This window comes from Ceratosolen solmsi, unplaced genomic scaffold, assembly GCF_000503995.2.
Source record: "Ceratosolen solmsi marchali unplaced genomic scaffold, CerSol_1.0 scaffold27, whole genome shotgun sequence".
Classification (NCBI taxonomy): domain Eukaryota; kingdom Metazoa; phylum Arthropoda; class Insecta; order Hymenoptera; family Agaonidae; genus Ceratosolen; species Ceratosolen solmsi.
The window spans coordinates 5,749,486-5,773,594 of NW_011948426.1; the positions used below are offsets into that span (position 1 = coordinate 5,749,486).

The 24,109-nt window shown below is 24.8% G+C and overlaps 1 protein-coding gene across 1 annotated transcript; it reads left to right on the plus strand.

Annotated features, from left to right (window-relative positions):
• Nucleotides 1-36: 36 nt before the first annotated feature.
• On the plus strand, nucleotides 37-12,197 carry Mkp3 (Mitogen-activated protein kinase phosphatase 3). Its single transcript, XM_011501026.1, has 4 exons — nucleotides 37-472; nucleotides 8,160-8,345; nucleotides 9,326-9,568; nucleotides 11,537-12,197. The coding sequence occupies exons 1-4, from the start codon at nucleotides 37-39 to the stop codon at nucleotides 11,926-11,928; spliced, it is 1,257 nt and encodes a 418-aa protein (XP_011499328.1). The 3' UTR covers nucleotides 11,929-12,197.
• Nucleotides 12,198-24,109: the final 11,912 nt, after the last annotated feature.

Sequence of the window (24,109 nt, forward strand, 5' to 3'; positions counted from 1 at the left end):
CAGCAGCAGCAGCAGCAGCAGCAGCAGAGACGCGAGATGTGCGAATCGACGGAGGAGGGCTTCGTAAGCGGCGAGTGGCTGTCGCAAGAGTTGCGCCGTCAGGCCGAACGACTCCTCGTGCTCGACTGTCGGGCCGGTGCCGATTACGCTGAGAGCCACGTTCGAGGCTCGGTCGCCCTTGCCGTACCAAGCATAATGCTGAGGCGGCTAGCTGCCGGCAAGGTCGAGCTTCTCTCGACGATCAAGTGCCTCGAGCTGAGGTCGCGGGTCGAGGTATTACTAGGGGCCGAGGGCGGGGCCGAAACCGAGGCCGAGGCCGAGGCCGAGGCTGAAGCCGAAGCCGAAACCGAGAGAAGGGGCCGCTTCATCCTGGTGGGCGATTCCACGGAACCAGCTGGACACCAGGGAGAGACCATTCACGTGCTCATGCGGAGACTGAGAAGCTGCGGCGCCCAAGTAGCCACGCTCGAAGGTACCTTTACCGAAACCGGCCCTCCTCTTTTCCCCGTTTTCTTTTGTCATTTTACCACTTTTCATTTTACACTGCGATTCTCGGACATTAAACTTTGAAAGTTCACACGCTCGAGACTTCGCATCTCATGCAGGTTGGCAATTCTTTCAAGGGACTTAGTAGTTACACTTTGCTTCCTCGATTAACACTAACGAGGTGCTTTTACCTTCTCGTTCGAATCTCAAAGTTCGCCCCGAGTTTCACGATCTTCGAGATTTACATCTGTCAATTTATCCTCACATGTTAATCCACACTATCAACAAGTATGCATTCCACACTCTTACTTGGTATTTAAACAGTTTTTCCTCAATCAGCTCAAGCTTTTTCAAACTTTGCCCTATTAAAATGTATATAAATTAAATTTCTAACAACACTTTAGTGCATTTTGATATTTACAATTACATCTTCCAATCTATATTTAAAATAATCACATCTCTGCACCTTATTAACATTTGCATTTAATTAAAAAAATTTCTACAAATATTACATTTTTTAAAATTACCTAAATAAATCAATTATTAAAGAATTAAGAATTACTCTCTTTATTTGTATGTTTGAATCTGTATATTAGTGTGTGTAAAGGAAAAAAGAGGGTGTTAAAAAGAAAGAGAGAAAGAGAGAGAGAGAGAGGGGGAAAGAGAAAGAGAGATAACTTTCATGTTACATGCAAATATTTTATGTATAATTTTCTATTACAACTATTTTCAATATAAAATCTCCAATTTAACTGATCGTAATCGTGAATATGTATAATTTCTTTTCAACTATCATTTTTAAAAGTTAAAAACATGAAAACAATAAATAACTAGACCTTCTCAGCATATTTAGCTTTAAATTCATGTATAAATTAAGTAATAATTACATCTGCAATTTAGAAATATTCGATTATATATTTCATTGCAATACAGATCTATACCGATTTAATATTAACTTAAAATGGAATTATTAAATTTATTAAATTAAAATTTTCTATGAGAAAACCTCAGAAGAAAATAAAACCTATCTATAATTCATTTATAAACTGTCATATATTTTACACAATTGAATTTTTCATTTTTTAAAAAGAAATTTAAATATGTTTTCTTATTATTATAAAGAAAATGAAATTAGAAATAATATTTTAAAAAATTTGGATTTATGTGGCTTGTTACAAAAATTAAAAAATAAGTGAAAATTATTAAATAAATAAAATATGTATATTGTTAAAAGTGTTGAAAAATACAAGCTTATAATTTAAAAGGTTCTTATTAAATTGTATTTTGTCTAATTCACAAAATCATTTGTAATACTTTTAAAAAACGGCTTATATTTATATAATTTAACTTTAATTTATGAATAGTTAAATTAATTTTTTATAATTTCGCGATTAAATTAAACATATTAAATATTTACTATTTAAAAAAAAATAACTGATATACCATTAAAAGAGTTCTTATTGAAAAAGGGTTTTTATCCAGGCAAATTTACTGGTGTTTTAATCTATTGAATGAAAAGCTACTTTAAAATATTTTAAATAAACCACTAGCGTCGTTACGAATTAGCAACGTATAATTACTAATAAATCAGTGAATTTATCAGATTATTTATTAATCGTTATGTAATCGTTCGTAAAATAATTTTCAATACATTGAATATCATATTATCAAGAAATGATAAATAAATGTTTACTATACGAAATAATACCATTGAAAGAAAGTTATAAAATATTCATTCTGGAATATACTCGATTGATGGGAATGAATTCATGATTCCCTGTGTGATTTTACCATTTACAATTACATTATTTTTGCGGTTAAATTTAATTTATGTAAAAACCTGTTCATTACACCCTACCTTTCAAATAATACATTGATTATGGTTAATTGTTTATGGTTAATTAATTGACACCGGCCAAATGATAATGTATTTCTAGTTTAACTTTATTTATTTCCTTATAATTCTTTTTCTTTTAAAAATCATGTACTTTCATAATTGATAACAAATTCTGTATAATGTATCCCGATAATATTATGTATTACATAATTGTTATTGTTGAAAAATCTTTATCTATTTAACAATATGCATGCAGTCATTTCAATTACAACGAGCTACATATGTACACTAAAGTACACAATAAATTTAAATCTGCTACACGAAACAGTATTTACTCACGACTAATCTTTAAATATTACATGAACCGCAATTAATTAATAAAACATAATTATTATAATGTAATATTATATCTAATACTATTTTGAGCTTTTACTTATATATGTTTTGAAGACATGCAATGATAAATATATATTTGAATAAATAAGTTTTTAAAAAATAAGTAAAATATGTGAGAGGAAATGAAAGGATAGAGTCTCTTGTTGAAAAATCTGCATTAATATTTGAAAATGTAACGATTTAATGTCTTGTGAAACTACGATGATTCTTGAGAGTCTATAGACCAAGCCACTTGTCCTAGGGATGTTGCACCTTCTTCGGCGCTCGTTTTACTTCGAACTCCTCAGCTCCAAACAAAAAGAACAGGAAAGAAAGAAAGAAAGAAAGAAAGAAAGAAAGAAAGAAAGAGACGGAAAAGAAGGGTACAAGCTCATTTGACGAGGAAAGTTGAAGGAGGATAAGTCGATTTTCCTGTAAATGAGAGCCTCCTCGGGTTTCTCGGGTACCAGCATATTATGCATACCTGACGCTCCAAGCGCTCTGGAACTTTGTCAAGCCATTCAGAATGTGCTTAAGACTCCGTCATCCATATTCTTCGACCACTACATGATATAATAAATCTTGCATACAATCGAAAAGAGTGGGAGAGGCGCAGACGAGACGAGCGAAGGAGAGAAAACCTTCACATTCTCATGTTTCGGCGCCTGTGCTAAGCCCGGATGCGTCCCCTCCCCCCGTCCCGTCACATACACGCACGCGCCACAGCCCCTCTACCTCTTCCTTCTTAAACTACCACCAATCGCACCCCCTTTCGATCCTATGTTTGTCCCAGTGAGAAAGAAATCTCTTTTATTTTCCTTGTATTGCTCATATTCAACGTGTTATTCAATTTGCATGCGCGTTAGCGTTTTCCTGGTCGCTAAGCTCCTATTGATTTACGAAAGGGTTGGAGTACAAGGATGTAGGCTAGAGTGTTCGATGAATGAATAATTGTTTTACCCTGCCGGGTCTACTGTGTGTATATACTTTATGAGGGGTGCGACTATTTATGAATTGTAAATATTACGTTATATCGACACGTTAACTCGATCAGTTTATGTTATTAAGATTCTAGTGTATTATTCCAAAAAGGAGTTTTTTTAATTGTCATTACTTTCATTGATGAGCGCATAACAAATTGCAAAATAATGTGTACCAACATTAATTATTTCAAATAAAATTCAAATGTCGATGTTATCAAACAATCAAGCTTAACTTTCAATATTTACGTCGTATTTTAGAGATCCTTTCAAATTCCTTCAAATGCTTCAGTCTTCTGATGAACATGTATATTTTATAAAAGTGTTGCTTCATAATGTTTCATGTATATAAAATTTATTCAATATAGTTCTAATTTTAGATATTTATATTGACATAGACAACAATATTTAATCGATATTAAAATAAAAAAAAAACAATTTTAATAATTTTGCAATTAGATATTGTAGAACTTTTGTATAAAATTTCAAGTTATAAAATCTCTATTTAATCAACATGAAAATTTTAAATATTATAAATATAAAATAAGTAAAATTAATTATATGCCATTTTAGTGTGTAATATTTGTATATTTTAATACATATTCAATACAGGCATTTTACACAATATTATAAACACTTATTGTTCATAAAAGTAATAATTATTAAAAATCACTTTCATTTAAACATTAATCAATCAAGAGATATAAAATTCAATAAGCAGATAAAAATGTATGCCACTGAAAGGAAATCGAAATTTTCGTAAGAAAATAAACTTTAAATGTAAATAACATTCTTATCCCTTACCATTCCTATCATAAAACGAGACGAAGAATTTCCATGCTATTGATAATCTATATTAATAATAATTAAACGACTGCCTATTGTGCTAATTAACATATTAATCTTAACAATGAAGGATCGTTAAAAATTGATTTCCTTGGCAAAGAACATTTTCATTGGCTCCATTCATAACTACTCATTCTTACTTATGAATGGCGGCTGTGGATTTGCGCGCGCCTGCGCACGTACATCGTTTATACCGCTTAACTGTCTTGCGAAGATTCGCGATATTTATATATAACCAATCGCCTTCATTTGCTGAGAAAAATTTATTAAACATGCGTAGAAAGCGGTAGCATTACTTCCTTCCCTCGTTCCCTGTATAATTAAAGTGCTTTCCACTTCCGTTTGCATTTTCAATTCCATTTATGTTTTCAATACTGTAAAATATTAACCGTATTAACACATGCATACATTTTCTTCTACTAATAATCCTTAAATACATTTCGATTACTCGGGAGCGTAAGCTCCCTTTTATCTAACTTTCACATGAATAGACAACACTATTTAAAAGAATTTGTCCGCATACATAATTATATTATTTACATACATAATTATATAATATTTAATTAGTAGGGGACTCCACTCAAATGATTTTTAAAATCAACATATTATTTTACTTGTACCGATAATTTTTTAAACAATATAAAATTAAATTTTCAGAATATTTACAATTTAAATAATTTTCATTATATATTCAAAATATTATATGCGATATTATTTGTCCAAAACGTCTAACTTTATATTTTATTTAATGCTGTTTCATAAAAGTAATACTGATAATATTTATATAAAATACTTGATATGCTTCAAATAATTATGCTTAATGCATAATTTTATATAAATTTAAAAGTATAACGTCACTACGGAATTATGACATTATAACAAGTATTGAGGATATATTTATATATGCATATAAATATATATAAGAATTTAAGATAAATGTCTGAGCTTTAAAAATGATCAGAATTAGTTTCAATTTCAATTCTTTTTAAGATTTTGTGATTCTCTCACACTTTAAATTTATTATAAACACTAAACTGATCTATTAAAAAAAAAATTCATTTTATTACAATATTTTGATGGATATATAATAAACTTAACCAGGACATAATTTAAAATTTTATATATTGAATGAATTTCCTTAATTTTAAAATTATAGTATTATAAAAAGTCATTATTCAGATTGAGAACTAAAGAATTAAAAATTTCCTTCATTTTAATAAAATACATAAATATATATCAATTAAAAAAACATCAAAGTATTATTCAATTTTATCTTTTTGCAAAGAACTGTAACACTCAAATAATAATGAATATATTATAGACGATCGTAAGAAATAATAAAAATTATACTAGGAATGATCCTTGTCGAGTGTGCATGCAAAGAAATTACTAAACGAATGACATAAAAATTAAAGATTTAGTCTTTTTATATTTTCCTATTTAAACTAACGAATTAAATTTTCAGCTTGAGTAAGCGAGAGGAAAAGATTGAGTGAATGAGTGAGAAAGAGAGAGAAAGAGAGAGAGAGAGAGAGAGAATATATATATGTCGGTTTAATTGCGCATGTTGGATCGAGAAGTTGTGAATGAAATATTGATTCCTGTGGAAAAGTGGCCGAACATGCGCACACCATCCTATTTATCAGCTTATGGCTCCCCCTCTTTTTAGCTCTCTTTCTCTGATACACGTGAAACACTCAAATGCAACACAAGTATCGTCCTTGTCGCGTATTCACACATACACATACTGTTCTACATTTAAATACATACAAATCATTTTTCTGCTGAAAAATCTCGACATTAAGATAGCACATCTAGTTTTAGATGCATTAGACTCTAATAAGTTTAATTTTTTGTACAAGTTATATTTTTAATTTAATTTTACACTCGCTTCTTGAATTTACATTTGTATAATGGTTTCTAAATATATAAAAACTCAAAAGAAAAGAGAGCAAAATGAATATGATTTTCAAAGACACATACATAGCATTTTATTTTTCATATATTAATAAATATTGAAATATGAAAAAGATAAATATTATCAGCATAATGAATTTGTTTATAAATTCGTAACTCAAATGTGCATGTAAGTTAAAAATATGTTTTTAAATACATATGTTTATATTGATATTATAGATAAAACATTATTAATTTAAAATTACTTATTTACTACAATATGATAAAAATACAAATGAATATTTCTATTTTTACTCACAAACAACGAATTAATAATTATGAATTACTTTTTTATAAATACGAGTATACTTATAAATACGAGTTTACAATAAACTAATAAATGCATATTTTTAATTTATCAGAAATAATTTCATTAAATTTAGTAATAGAAAATCAAATTTCATGACTAATATGTAAAGTACTGCATGAGAATTCGTTTAAAAAGTATTATAATTTTTAGAAAATTTCTAACAAACCAATCACCCAATCATTTAGGAAAACTAATTAGAATTATTCAGTTTATATTGGAAAATACCACGTAAACTTTTCATTTCTTCTTTTATTTAGAATAATAATTATTTACTGTTTTGAACTATTGATTAAGATCATTTGTAGTTATAAATTAAATATTGGAATCCATAAATTAGTAATCGATAAAAAATATATAATATCATATTCGTAGCGTGTTCACAAGGAAATTATATTTAATTAAAAAAAAAACCTTATGTTCATTAATGTTTTTAAAGAAAAATCGCCTGTCCCTTTATTATATGTATTGTTTATGCATACTTTACACAAATCCATTGCAACGAGTATTGTATATATTTTTTGTATCTCTACCATTATGCCAACATTATATATGTAATTATGCTTATTTAATTATTTTATATCATAAAAGAAGACAAGCATAATATGAAATAATAATATTAATGACATTAACATTATAATTATACAATTGTAAGATATTAAAGAAATCTTCATTATTCACAAATTTTTAATATTCACTCGACAATTATTCTTCTACATGTTTATATTAAATGTTAGAAAGAATAACATACATAAAAAAAAAACTTTTATTTTAATTATACTTTCCCCCCTTTATGAGAATGTGAACTCGAATACGAATTTTAAGACATGTACATTATATATTTAAAACTATTTTTCTCATTTAAATTAATGTTATTTGTTTGCTTAAACGTTTCTTCCTTTCTAATCTAGTTTATGTTTTTAAAATTTTGTTCATATATATTTATTACAATTTTGACAATGTAAAAAGTATCAAAATCAAAGAGTTAATTTTATGTTATATTATCTAATAAGTAGTTAAACATAAAGAAATTACTGGGATTGAGTCCATTGCTATCAATTATTACAATTCGTATAAGAAATGATTAAATGTGTAATTAAATTTTGTCATGAATAATAATTAACAGATTTTTAAATAGATATTTTAACTTATATATTAGAAGTTATTCACTGACTGTATTTCTCATAAATAATGTAAAAAAAACGTACTTAAAGAAGTGAATCTATTATATTGTTTTTAAAAACTTAGTTATCTCTATAAAATCCCTTATTTTCAAATGTAATTTAAGCATATGGCTTAAACATGCTGTATTCTATGATATTTACGCATATAATAAAATTTATAATTTACATTAAAAACGAAATATCTTCAGGTGGATTTGGAACATTTCGAGATAGATATCCAGAATGGTGCGAAGGCAGTCAGAACTGCAATGAAGGACCAACAAACACCGAGACAAACGAAGGAGAATTAATGGGTCTTCGATCCCTTAGAATATCCACACCATCAACGAGAGCATATTCTGATTCGGACAGCGATAGCACCTGTGATTCCATAGGTAAGTGTTATATGGTGCGTGGATTGCATTTTTTTTTTTTTTTAAAGAATTAGGGAGGAAAATGATTAACGAATAAAATTAATTTATGTTATTATGAAATTCATTCAAATGAAATTCACACAACGACGAAATTAGAATTTTTTAATGAAAGTAATAAATTATTTATAGATTATGTTTGAAAATTAAAAGAAATTAGTTTAAAATCCATTTTTTAAATTGGATTTTTATAAATGCTGTACAAATATATTATGTGTATATTTCTGCCTTCAATGAAATTTACTATATTTTAACAGGTTAACATAATGATGAATAACGACATTTTTTAAATTTTATACTTAAAAGAATATAATAAAATGTAATATTTTTTATTATAGATTTATTAATTTTATTTATCAAAAATATATAGAAACTTCTGTAATAAAAACTTATATACTATTAAAAAAATTAATCGATGCTTTTGTCACATTATTTATTAATATTTTTATATATCTTTTAACTATATTATATTAGTTTTAATTACGAAATTTATATGAAATCTTTAATCTATTTTTATGTCACTGATTATTATTATCATCATTATTATTAACTAATACTATTAATTATGAAATACATGATTTTAATATTAAAATTAGTTGTATATTAAATATTATTTAATTTCAAATAAATAAAGAAACATTATTCTTTAAATTTCTTACGAAAATTATATCGATGTAATTAAATATTATAGATAATGCAACTTTGTTCTACTTGCATATAAAATCGATGATACATTGATCAATAATGTTATAATATAAAATATATTATAAACTTTTTAAAGAATATATTTAGATAGAAGATTTTCGTACATTTATTGCAATAACCGTACAATCGTGACATGAAAGTAAAGAAGTTTAAAAGAAATACTTACTGTCTCTTCGAGATAAATAAAATTATACTTCATATATTCTCATGTTAATATGGTGTCATTATAATGGATTCAGGCCCGGAAGACGATAAGGACTTCCCAGTGGAAATCCTGCCGCACTTGTACCTCGGCAATGCTGCCAACAGCGAAGACAGCGAAGCGCTAAATCGTCACAGGATACAGTACATCCTCAATGTCACACCAGACTTACCCAATGTCTTCGAAGGCACTGGATCTATTAAGTATATGCAAATACCGATAAGCGACCACTGGAGTCAGAACTTAGCTAGTTTCTTCCCTCAGGCTATACAATTTATCGGTAGGTTTTACAAACATTTTATAAACCCATTATCGTTAATCTTTTCTGATTATGGAGATTATTATCATTTCACTAAATACTTACTGTATGTCAATATCAGAATTCCACAAGTTACCTCTAGTACGTTCTATTGAATAATCATATTTAGAGAATATAAATGTAATTGTATTAATTATTCATTCGGAATGGTTCTGCTATCATTAAATATTATCCTTATGCAGCTGTTTCGATTTTACTTGTGTCGATTTTATGAAACAACAATGTTATATATAATAGTCTAAAATTATAAAATGCAATCTATACTGTAATGTAGTGATTTGTATTAGTAGCTGATTTTTAAATTGGAAAATTTATAATAATAAAGTAGAAGTTCGTGTATTGGTAAATTACATAAAACATTTATACAAAATAATGTACTTTCTAGATTGAAATTTGATAAGAAAATTTTCTTATCTTATCTATCTTTAAATTATTTGAACTAATATAAATAAGACGTATTAAAGAGTTCACTATTTATATTTTTACTACAATGTTAAATAAAAAATAATTAATTTGACTATATATATTTATTTGTAATCTTAAATAAATATTTTTTTTGGTTGTAATTAATGTTACAGATATTTTATAATTTTTTAATCCATACGTCATAATTTTAAAGTATTTTGAATCCCTGAACGACAAATTAATGTTTATTTCAAATTAAATTAAAATTGAAAATTATCTTTAGACTTTTACTCTTACTTTTGAATCTTCTAATTTTTTAAAGTGTTAATAATTATGAAATTAATGTAATGTGTGTGTGCGTGCGTGCGTGCGTGTGTGCGCATGTGTGAATGTGTGTGCGCTTGCGCGTGCGTGTATTGAAGATTAAATGAATATAAATTTATTACTTAGATTTATAACAATAAATTGTATTATATGTTTAAATACTTATAATGCATATTAAATTATTGTATTTAGACATGCTGTTATGTAACAGAAAATAAAATTTAATAACTAATAATTTGAAATAAATTTATATGTAAAAGAATAAAGAATTATTAACGAATTCAGATAAATTATTGTGATATATCGATTAAAATAAGGAGAATTTCAACATACGTTGAAAAGGTTATTTTTTAAATATGTATCAAGAACAGGAATTTAATTTATATTATTATTATTATTATTATTATTTATATTATTATACTATTATTTTGTATTTTCTAAAATACAGTTTATTAAATAAAATAAAAAATATTTCTTCAAATATAGCGACAATGAACGACAATCAGCTATTGTTAACCATTTTATCCTTACAATCTTCTTTTTCAAACACTGTTATTACAATATCACAATGATTGGTGTATGTGTGAATAGGTGGGTGAGCGAGCGAAGGCATGTGCGTATATGTGCGCGCGAGTTGTGTGTGTGTGTGAGAGAGAGAGAGAGAGAGAGCAAAAGACGAGACCGTAACTTTTCCCACGCGTCAGAAATCAAATACTGATGGACTACATTCAATGACAATGTCTCACTATGCAGACAATTAAGCAACGGATATCCGGTTTTTATACAACGTGCGTGCATTGTCATAGTTGCCGGAAGGGTGTAAAACGTATCCATGCATCGGTAATTATGTGATTCTAACTGTTTGGAGGTAGGACTAAATGTTAGATATCTTATCTAACTGTATACAATAAACTCCTATCGTTTGAGTGTTGGATTTTTTAACGGTTTACCCTGTCAAATGCTTATTCAAATTATAAACCTCGATATTAATATGATACGATATGAAAACTAATCTTGAAGCAGTTAAAATCGCTTCGATTAATTCGCCCGTTCTCTTTAGATGGATCATTAAATCCATCCAGTAAGAAACCGATTGATCGATAAGATTAAAGATAAGATTGAACGGGACTTATATAATACCATCGGTAATAAAATATTTAAGTCAATAACTGATCGCCAAGGGCTTTACAATTGTTATAGAGGAAGCACGCAATTCGGACAAGGGTGTTCTGGTGCACTGCCTTGCAGGAATATCTCGCTCGGTGACGATAACCGTAGCGTACCTCATGCACAAGTGCAGCCTCAGCCTCAACGACGCATTCAACCTCGTACGCAGCCGTAAGTCCAACATCGCGCCTAACTTTCATTTCATGCAACAGTTGCACAGCTTCGAAACCGAACTCAGAGAGCACCGGGACCGAGGACTGAAGAACTCTGTGGGGACCGAGCAACGCTGCATCGGGATCTGCAGGGCCGGAACCGGCTGCTCCTGCCCAACTGCGACGAGCTTCCTTAGTCCGGTTGACCTAGGCCTCAGCCCAGACTCGGGCATCGAGTTCGACAGGTGGGCGGCGAGTACACCGGCGGAATGAGACGGGCCCGGGGGGACCCAGTACAACTTTTGAAATACAAGGTCACCCCCGACGATCTGTCATACGGCTCGATAGGAGGGTTAGGGACCAACTCCGACGCCCTTCACTTCCTGCTCTCACTGCTTTCCTTCTGTCTTCCTTCGTTCGATCAAAAGAGACCAACGACGCGTTCAGTTCTCGTCAGCCTCTTTTAATGATGCCGGCCTTTTATATGTAACCCAAACGAAACGATAAAATCCGCGTAAAAAATTAATCGCTAGAAAATCGTTACTAATCTAATCCTTCGCTAATACGTTATACATCTATTGTTTTTAATAGCAGGGATATTAATAACATTTGATACATAGACATTTACTTTTACTCGTTTTTTCCTCTTATATAAGATAAGACTTTCCAGTTCAATATTTCAATACACTAGTGTACATGTTAAATGCAAGCTTTATCACATATAAAGCAAAATCTGCAAAACAAATATCAAGGCTTATAATTCAATGAACAGCTTAGAAATTTATTTAATTATATAAACATCTTTTTCGTAAAGTTTTTCAAGACCTAAGTTTTTTCTTTCCTATTTTTGTGATATTCTTATTTATATTTAAAGCTCCTGGTATTGATTTAGCCGTATTCATATGTAATCTTTCTCATTCTGGACATTAGCCTTTACTAACTTATAAAAACTTTATTTTATTATATTGCATTTATTAAAAATTTTATATTAAGAAATATAGCAAGATTGAATAAGAGAAAAAAAATTGGAAATTGATATATTCAATGCAATTGTGATTGTTTTTCAATAACAAAGTCAATAATTTAGATAAGAATTTCAAAAAGAGTAAAGTTTTCGTATAATTTCTTTCATACAAATAATGGAAGTGGTTTTTGCATGCAAAAAGGTTATTTTGGACAATTCCATGCCACTCCTTCTAAACTTGTTTGAATCTATGAACAATTATTTGTAAATATATATTAACCCTTTTAGCTAACAAAAATAATTTAATTTTAAAGTAATACAAAACTCCTAGAGCGAATAAATACTTCTAAAAATACTTATTTTCATTAATTTATATTAAATAAATCTATTTTTGGTATTTATATATTAACATAAATTAATTACTCTACTCATAATCTATTTTTGGTATTTCTACATTAATGTAAATTAATTACTCTATTTATAAGTTATTAAAACCTATTAAAGCAATACTCAATTAAATTTCGGACAATTTTATATTGAAATAAAAAATTAAATAAATTCAATTAATTAATTTAACCCATGAAATCAAATTATTATAATTGTTATATTGATAACTTCAAAATAAACTTTCAATTATTATCATTAAAGTAACTAAGAAAAATAAGATGGACTTACTGACTCATTTCATGGTACATATTTTACAACCGAAATCATAAACAAATCTAATTTAGACCTGGAATTATCACATATAATTGATGATTATTATTATACGTAAGTCTATGTACAAAAATGTTTTCTTCCATTTTATTATCTCCTGACTAAAGCATAATATAGTCATTGCTTCTGACTTTATCACTATAATTAAACTAGATCTATCGGTCTTTTATCGTTGTCACTTGGACATATTCGAGAATAATATAAAATAATACAAATGATAAAATAAAGTATCATACAACGTTTAACGATGAAAAGTAAATTCAAAGATTCATAATATAGAGGAATAAGGAATGAAAAATTCAAGAATTCATTAATTGAAAAATGAGCACACAGTATCATCTGATCCCTTCCATTTCATAAAATGTTGAAAAAAAATAATAATTTACATAGCGTAAAATCAATTGTAAAAAACTTTCTCTGTTTCTTTTTTTCTCTATAATTCAAATTTTACAATGACGATTATAATAAGAATCAGATAAATTTAATGACATAAAGACAAAAAGAAATCTAAATATAAAGAGAGATAAAGAGGAAATGAGAAAACGTATGCATAATCTTATACCTCAATACTTACTCTAAATAATTCGAAACGCAGATGTTAAGATGAAATTCCAATTTAAAATGATCTTAACTAGGTTTACTCGCCATTATACTACTTTCAATGAACTGCTATCTATAAGTTTTTAACATTCCCAATTTTTAGAAGACAATTCAAAATTTAATATAAAATACATTTAATTTCTCTCTTTTTACTTTTTACACTTTAACTCATACCATATATGTATGACATTTATGATTATAAAATAAATCATATTTTACCAATGAAAGTTAACATCTCGAAATTCTGATTACGATTAATATGTTTTAATAATTGAATTGGCCTTTATAAGCGAATCAGCTAGTTCAAATAATTTATTATTAACAATAGCACAAATACCAATAAGTTTAAAAGTCTCATTATTTATTATTATAGAGTGTCTATATTTTATAAAATTATTTAAATGAAAAAACAATAAAAACTCCATATTTTTTTAAAATGAATAATACTGCAATATTGGAAAAATATTTTATTTTACAATTAACTGATTTATTAGATTTTACAATAAAGTGTATTTTACCATAAATTATTAACTTTTCTAATGTTTACTTGCACTTTAATTGAAATTATCGAAATTTATGAAATTACATAAAAAATAATTACTAAAGATTTATAAACTTTTATGCTTGCAATATTTTTTGCGATTATCGTTATTTTTAATTATTTACAGCCTTCTACTTGAATATCTTTAGATATACATTCATTGTCGAAACTATTGAGTTACTATCATTTTATCCATATTTATTTTACATATGTCTATGATTGTTAAAATTCCATTAAATGAGAAAAATAGGTGTAAAAATGATATTTTACCTAACTGCTTAATGAAGTTATCATTGGACAAAAGAATAAGAAATTATCATGTCAAAGAATAAATGATACTGCCTCAATAAATGTTTACAATCTCAAGTAATTATAATTCATGATTTTAGTCGACAAAAATATCAGCATAATATCAAATATTGGGATAATATTTTGCAATATTTTCATTATCGAATAGAAGAAATTTGTGTTCAATATTTAATAGTCAATCAAGAATAAATTAATGCTTTGCTCGACTAAGTTGACATCAATCTATATAATCAAACTTTTTATAGATTCTGAAATTTGGTATAAACCATATTATCCGTATTGATAGATAGCAAATTATAGATATGAAAGATATATTTAGATTTTATTAAGAAATCTCACTCGATAAATTGCGTTGATACTGTTATTGAATATTAATATTTCTTTGCGTTGATAATTTGATTAAATACTAATATTTCTTTATATTAACAGACAATCTTTGTGATAATTATTTTATCTAGTTAATTTATGAAAATAAAAGGCAGAGATGAGAAGGATGTATAAATATCCTACATAATTAATCATGCCATTTTATAAACTTAAAAAAGTGCCTTTGCTTCACAGTGTGTACGTAATTATTATAATCATAATAGACTGTGGAAATAGTATTATTATTTTAATTTAAAAGAATGACGTTGCCATTAAAAATAATTTTACGATTTCATTCAACAAAAAGCAAATTCTATAGTATATAATTGTCCATATCTTCAGAAGTATTATATTCTATCAATTTGTATGGTGGTCACAGTTTTTAGGCGCAAGATGTTTATTATGCCTCTATCATAAATTTCTTAAATAGGATTCATGTATAAATATTATATATGAATAAAGCATCATTCGATGTAAAGTAGAATATTCTCGTATTCGTGAACAATAGTACGAAATATCACTAATTAAATTATAATATTGTTGAAAATAAAGTAAACAAGTCCCACATAAAGTGTATATGTCCGGAAATAACATATTTTTATAAAAATAACAAAACGGTATAATAAATTAATATTTTTATCAATACTATTACTAATAATGCACAAACTAATTGATATCGATGAATTATTTATCTCTAGTCTCTTAAGTGCTTCTTCAGTAGTGAACGAACCAGAGTTCCTCTGAACCAGTTGATTAACCGCTATTTTAATTAAAAAATTTTTTTTTATTATAACAATTCACTTTGAAAATTTGATATTACATTTTCCCTGTAATCTATGGCTTCCATTGGTTTCTGACAATTATATATAATATAATAGATATATTGTAATGTACCGTAATCTATATTAAATAAAATTTCAATTTTATATCATAGTTTCCATTATCATCACTAAGTATTACATGATCTATTTTTTTATCTTTAAATCAAAATTGCTCAAAAATGATAATGTCTGTGAATAAAGACGAGCCATGCATGGAAAAAGCGTATCAAATTGAATAAGTTTATTACGATCAAAACAACAAGTTGAATTGGATAATAGTACAATAGTATATTGATTATAAGTAACGTGTGTTTGGATTATTGTTACCCATTTAGGAAAATTGTAATGATATAATATAATTAATATTCGAACCTGTAATTCTTGTTATGATAGCTTAAGCAGTGTTGTTTAAGTTGACTAAATCGCCATATCATTATTACTTTAATAAAAGCTCTCCGTATATTTTATTGTCATTGTCTACAAATAATATTTAGTCGATAAATAGAAATATATTGTCATTAAAAACATTTTTTTAATAAATTTTGTTACGTTAGAGATATAATTCCAAATATTTATTGTTACATCATACTACTAAGGCTTACGTTTTTGTGATATCAAAATTTTATTTTTAAGAATCATTTTATTCTTTATACTATAGACTGTAATACAAAAATATATATTATTTTCTTTGCGAGAAAGAAGTTTATCGGCTACCCCAATCTCTCTTGTTTAAGCGTTTTTAATTTGTTTTTACATGAAAAGACTGAAAATTCATCCACCTTCTATTGTATATCAATTAATGTGTTTTTACAAATTATTAATTAAATATATTTATTAAAATTTCATTTAATTTATTTCTGATCTTAGTAAATAATTGCATTTAAGGTGTCTAAATATTTTACATGGATTTTCTACCAGTTATTAAAGACTAAAATATGAATTAAATTATCACTAACTTAATTATTAATAATACAGTTCTAAAAACAGTAGTGATAAAACTGATAATGCACTTTTTAATTAAATTATTAAACTTTATTAATTATAGTTTTGTTTTATTATAGTTGATTTTATTATAGTTGCTAATGTAATTATCACGTTAGATTATAATATATAAATAAAGTTAGAAAAATTCTCATTTTACTATTATAAATAATTAATTTCATTTATCTGTACTATTCTAAATTATTATTCTAAATTATTTCGTATGTAAATACGATATCTTTAAAATAATGTTTGTTTGTAGACAAAAGCAGGAATAAATTGAATTGAACTTATAATACATACAGATAATATGTACAATACATAAATACTAATAATTTACCATTACATAAGATAAAATCAAAAAATTATTCAAATCGATGAATTGTTTTTTCTAATTAAAGTAAATTTTCTTAAAGAATATTTTTATTATAAAGTAAAGTTTAACGTTACATTTTATTATTGGCAATTAATAGATTACTAAATTAATGTTTATGTGTCATCTCGATCGATGTTATATATTCAATATACATTAATTATACAAACATTTATTATATATTCTATTTATTCTAATATTTTTGTATATAATTGAATAATTATAACTAATTATGTATTAAAAATATAACTATGTTTTGAATATAAAAATTCTATATGTATCATTAATTATTTTTATCAATCGAATACTAATTATCATTAAATTAAAAATACTTCAATTTTTCGAATGGCAAATACATTTTGCAAAAAAATGTAATACAATTGTTGTCAAGTACGTTTCTCTAGCTAGTATTCGACAAATCTCTGTAAAAGATATTAGTATATTTATAATATACAATTTAAATATACTATTTAATAACATCATTAATATCAATATTTTTCATAAGTATAAATATCTCTTAATTAGCACTGAATATTAACTCATTAAAGAAGTTTATGTATACGTATTAAAATTAAAAATTTTTTTACAGTTTCAATTATTTATTATAAACTTTTTTTTGTAATATCAATTACTTTATTACGCTTAATAGAAAATACATAAACGAAAAATTAATACCAATAATTCTTGTATAATGTTACGTATTTCGTTTAAATTTTTCTGGTCGATATATCAGCAAACTTTTAATCCCACAAAATTGATCTTTACATTTATTATTCATAAGGGAGAGAGTTTATATAAAAAGAAGCTATTTACTAGGATAATATTATTCTAATTATACTAGAATTACAAAATACTATTTATACTAACATAAAATATAATATTTACTTCATATAAATTATGAATTTTGAATTTATTCGATCGAATATGTCCTGTAATATCTTGAAAATATATTTACCATGAATTGAAATATCAGGAGAATTAAAACAAATTACCTCATCTTTTGATTGTATAAAATTTATTTATGTGCCAAATATTATATAGTAATAGTTGATATAGTTATTTAAAATGGAAATAAGACAAGAATATCGGTTTTTTACTATTCAAAAACTTAGAAAATCCAGCTTATGAAATACATAATAGAGAATTTATTTTTGAATAAAACTATGCTAGAAGATAAATTTCTAAGCTTCAGAAATGAACTCTAAGCTTTATGATAAAAATAGTTGTTTAATAAAATAAATTTTTTAAACTCAATTTCAGCATTATCATTTCTTCAATTTCCACGCCAATTTTGCTGGTATTTGTTTTTAGATAATTTCAATTTAGAGATTCTTTGTAAAATATTATTTTTATGTTCCTGAGCAGTTTTCAACGTATGAAGTGCATATGCAATAATAATTATTTATAAACAGTAATGCAGCTTTCAAAATAAACTTTGACCAATCAATACAATACATCTACATAGAAAAATGTTTATTTATTTAATATTACGGTTGGATTGAAAAACCTTTTTTAACTCAGTGATATCATCATTCAAATTACAAAATTAAAATTGTTTGTTGTCATCATTAGACGCATCATAATCTTATTACTAGTATCAACCATAAAGCAAATAAATCAGAAATCATTATCAAATTCTATTTAACTTTCAATTTTCTATATATACCTGTATATATATTTATTAAAAAATAATTGCACTTCGTTCACATGTGATTCATTTTGAATTAATATCATTATTAAAAGTTTGATAAATGTCTTTTAACCGTTAATCTGACATCTTAAATATATGATTTAATCTTTTGATTATTATCGTATCGTTATTATTTTTGCCTTTCGAGTTTTTATAGTTATTATTTTAATTTTTTTTTAACATTAATATACACTCATCTTTATAACAAATATTTATTTATTAATCTTTTATATTATAAATTAATTCTATTAATTTTAGCAATACGAACGTTAATACACAAATATCTTCATTTATATTATTATTAAAAATATAGCGGCTACACCAGTTTCAGTTGTAAATTAATATATTGTTCAATAATAGTATATATAAATAAATTTTAACCAAAAAACTTTTTTGAAATATACTTTAATATTTTTCTTAATAATTTAATGTTTTAAATATTACTATTAATCTTATTAGAGGAAAATTCTGTAAAAGTACTAATTTTTAGTAACAAGAGTTTTCCTTATTCAACATTCCTGTTTCACTACATGCATTCTAATTAAAAATATATTTTAGAAGTGAAAATTTTTTTCTAAAACATCATTAGTGTTTTCAAAAAAAACAATTAATAAAAAATATATGAAACTTTTAAAACATAAATTATAAAGAATTAAAATTTATATATATTTAATAGAAAGATACTTTTTTAATTAGTAAAAAATATTCAATGAATTAGAAAGATTTTTTCACTATTAATTCTAAATTAATTGCGTATGAAAAACGTTAATTTAAGTATAAATATAGTTACAATTTTTGTGAATATAACGAAAATTGAACTTTTCTGACCGAAATTATATATTAATGAATATTCCAATTTACTTTGTGCAACAAAATGTTTTCTTTTGTAACAATATAATATAATTATATTTAGTAAGAAAAAAAGGAAGAAAGTATGTTCAAGCCTTAAATACAAAAATTATACTTAATTTTTTTTATATAAATTGAAACAGGAATAAAATACCTAATTACTGAAATGTGTTAATATAATGGAAAAAGGAATAATCTATTTTCTATAGTTTATTATCCAGTATTTTGTTCAGTAACTTTATTATCATGGTTACTTATAGAAAAAGCGTAATTTGTTCAAGCGTATGAAATTTTCTGAAAACATAAAAGCTATGATGTATATGTAATTTATCAAGATGTGGCATTTCCTTCACGTATTTTCCATCACGTGTATCATTCAGTCAATATAATAACAAAAATAGCTAGAAAATTTTCCTATTTTATGTCGAAAATATTTTTGTAATATTGAATAGTGAAAATAAGAAAAAACAACGAGTGAAGCTTGAAAAAATCGCCTTCAGAACATTCAGGTACAATTCGGCTAAATACAGACGCCTTGTAAAAAAAAAAATAATAAAAAAAAAAAGATAAGTCATCTTTCTCAATGTGCTGTGTATATTAATGAAAAAATTAATAATCAATGCGTTTTTAGGATAAATACAATTTGTGAATGTAATACTATTTGTTCATGCAATTACTTCACAAGAGGAGATATGTATAGGATAAAAAACATGAAGACCCATGGTGAATAAAGTATTTCCTAGTTAAAGAAAAAGTCTCACTATAACATGACAGAAAAAACATTAATATTTTATTTTTAATTGTTCAAATAAAATAACGATTTTTTTTTTAACATTCCGTTTTTTAATATAAAATAGTTGCATACCATTGCATTTGATTCTTTTTATTTTTTAATAAATGTTAATGCGTTGCTAATTATTAAGTATACCAAACTAACTTAAATATAATATTTTTATCTTATTAAGTAAAACAAAATTGAAATTCAACGTATTTGTTTTAATGAAAAATACAAGTTTTTTATAATTATGTAATACTTGTAATTTGATATGTAAATATAGAATAACTTAATTTTTGTCAAATAGACGATATATTTTGTTTAAAATCACTTTATAGATAAAGTGATTATAAAGTATTCCTTGTAAAAAATTATATTAAAAATAATTACGTTGTTGAAATTATAAATACTGAATAATTTAATCTGGAGTTTTCGAAATCGATTCGAAAAATAATATGCACAACTTACGTTTATATGTAATAACAGATTTATGTATGCATAAATAAATGCATGTTAGCATACGGATGCGTGTAGAAAATCGAAGAAACGAATGCCGATATCATGTATGCATTCATCGTTACTGTAATAATAATATTCTACTACTACACTGTTGTCTGTTATGTGTTCTTACAAAGAAAAAAATTGAAAAGCATTTGTCAAAAAATTAAATTAAATACCAACTGTATTATTTAAGTTATTATTTTACATTCATCGTTGTAAATATTTTAATTGACTTTTGTTAGAAATACATTTTTCTTTACCTAAAAAATCATCGTAATTTTCATCATAATACCTTTTGTATTAGTTTTTCTTTCTTAAAGTGCATCATTTTATTTTATATTTTATATTGGCTATTATTATGTGGAAAAAATTTAATAATTTAAGAAATAAGTCAAATACAAAAAATGTTCATAAAAGTATGTTTGATATTGTTACGATTAACGATTAAAATTCAAAGTAAAAAATTATAAATATTTTTCTTTATTTCTATTATTACAATTATAATCATAATTCTAATTTATTTTTAAATTATTAATAAGACATGTTATCTTTACGAGTAAGTCAATATAATCCTTTTAATACAACTAACTTATACATATTTTACAAATAAAATTTTTTTCATTTCAAATTTAATTAAAAATTCTTTGATTATCATAATGGCAAATTAAAATTAAAAATTAGAAATTCTAACTCATTAATTTTCAAAATCGATGTAAATCACTTTTAAATTTTTATCACGATAGTATTTTGTTTAAAAAATTATATGACAAGAATAATAAATACAATTTGTTTTTGAAAAGCCTTAAAGTGATAATTATTATATAATAATTTTATCTGTTAAATATTTATTTTCTAAAAAGTAAATTTAGAAACCTAAATTTGAAATTTATGTTATCTAAGGAATTTAAAAATAAATTAAAAATAAAAATATAGACAAGTACATATTATAAATTGTAATGTTATGAAAGTGATGTCAGTTAATATTTTACTATAATTTAATTTCTATAATAACAGCTTACGTATAATATTAATAGAGAAAATTTTTAACTTGTTTTGTTGAATAAATTCTTACTCAAATTAGCTATAGGCATTAATTTCATTACTTACTTTAATTAATTATTATAGCAATAAAATTACGATAAAAATATCATGATAAATACAAACAATAATTTTTTAAATCTATAAAAACTTGTAATTCATATAAACTATTAAAGGTAAATTTTATCCATTATGACGTAGTAATTCAATTTATAAATATTTTTTTAATTCAACCTTTCAACGTGGTTATCTACTTTATGCAATTATAAATTATATAAATTAATTCATACTTACATATATATTTTGTAGATTTTAAGTGAATTAACTTCATAACTTTTTGTTTCTACTACTTATGAATTAAAGAGAAAACAAAGTTAAAATATAAAATATCCATTCTAAATTTTTAATAATTTCATTAAATAGTGGCAAATATCGTATAATATTATATCTTTAAAATATTATAATTCAAAGACATTATTCATTATTATACACTTAATATTATTATACTTCAAATTTAATAGAAACTGTGTTTTATTTTATATTGACTTATAAATATATAATACAAATAGAGAATTAGCTATAAAAATAATCACAAGTTAGATTTTTCATTAGTTCCCAAAAGTAATTCTAGATATAACAATTTTGAGAAATTTATTGCAAAATTATGTTTTTATTAGTTTAAAATATGTGAAAGAATCTGTAAAGAATAAAAGGATTGAATAATCTCTTTTAAAATTCTAAATTCAAAACATAAAAAATACTCTTAAGGTAATAAATTATTGCTTGTAAATTTAAAGAATTTCTTAATAAAATGATAAATGTTTAACAGATATACTTAGAATATGTTTAAATAATTTTTGTATGGAATAAACTTTTCTATTTATATGTTTAATTATTCAAAAAAAATAAACAAATTTTAATATTTATACCTATTATAAATAACGTATGTACAAAATGAAAATAGTATTTTACATAACAATATTTTAAAATATTTATTTTAAAATTAACTAATAAAAATAATTATATCGCTTATTTTATAATTTTTATAATATGAATATTATTATTTATTATTTTTATTTATTATTCTAAAAAAATTGAAATTTAAAAAATGTCTTAATAGACACGATTTTTTCTTTTATTATAATAATAATACTTTCACCTGTAACTTTATATAGTATACATTGTTTGTAATGAGACAACAAAATTTACTCTATTTGAATTTCATTCTTTAAATTATCAATAATCGGTAAAATTATTAATAACAAAAGAATATACAATATTATTTATTGTTATATATATATATATATATATATATATAGCGTTCTTATTATTCTGTACTAAAATATAGTTTCTCAAAAATCTTAAAGAATAAAACCCTTTTTTACTCAAATCTCGAATACTTTAAATGCAGAATTGTTAATAAAGTTTTTTCTCACTAAAATTTATTATAGAATTATCTAATTTCTTTAAAAAAAATTGATTCTATTCTCATTTATTTTTACTTTTATTGAAAAAATATTATGTCTCAATTATTATTATTCGTACTTATAATTTTATAAATTTTTTTAAGAAATAATTGTATTCTACTTCTTACGCATTGTAATTGTCATAAAGCTGTGTAAATCATTAATCATTTTATCTAGAATAAAACAAAAGTATGATGAATATACTAAATAAAACGAAAATATCATTAATTTTTTATCCTATATGAATTTTGTTTAAGATTTAAAATACATATAAAAACAAAAAAGCAAAAGAGAATTTTTTAATTTAGCCAACATTTATTAAAATCGAATAATTTCAATGTGCGAAGTTAAAATGTATTTGAATTAAGAAAATCTTATTAATATTATATTTTAAATTTAAAAATTCGAAATTTGTATATAAAGTAGTTGCTTAAATGTATACGATCTTATTAATAAGGGGATT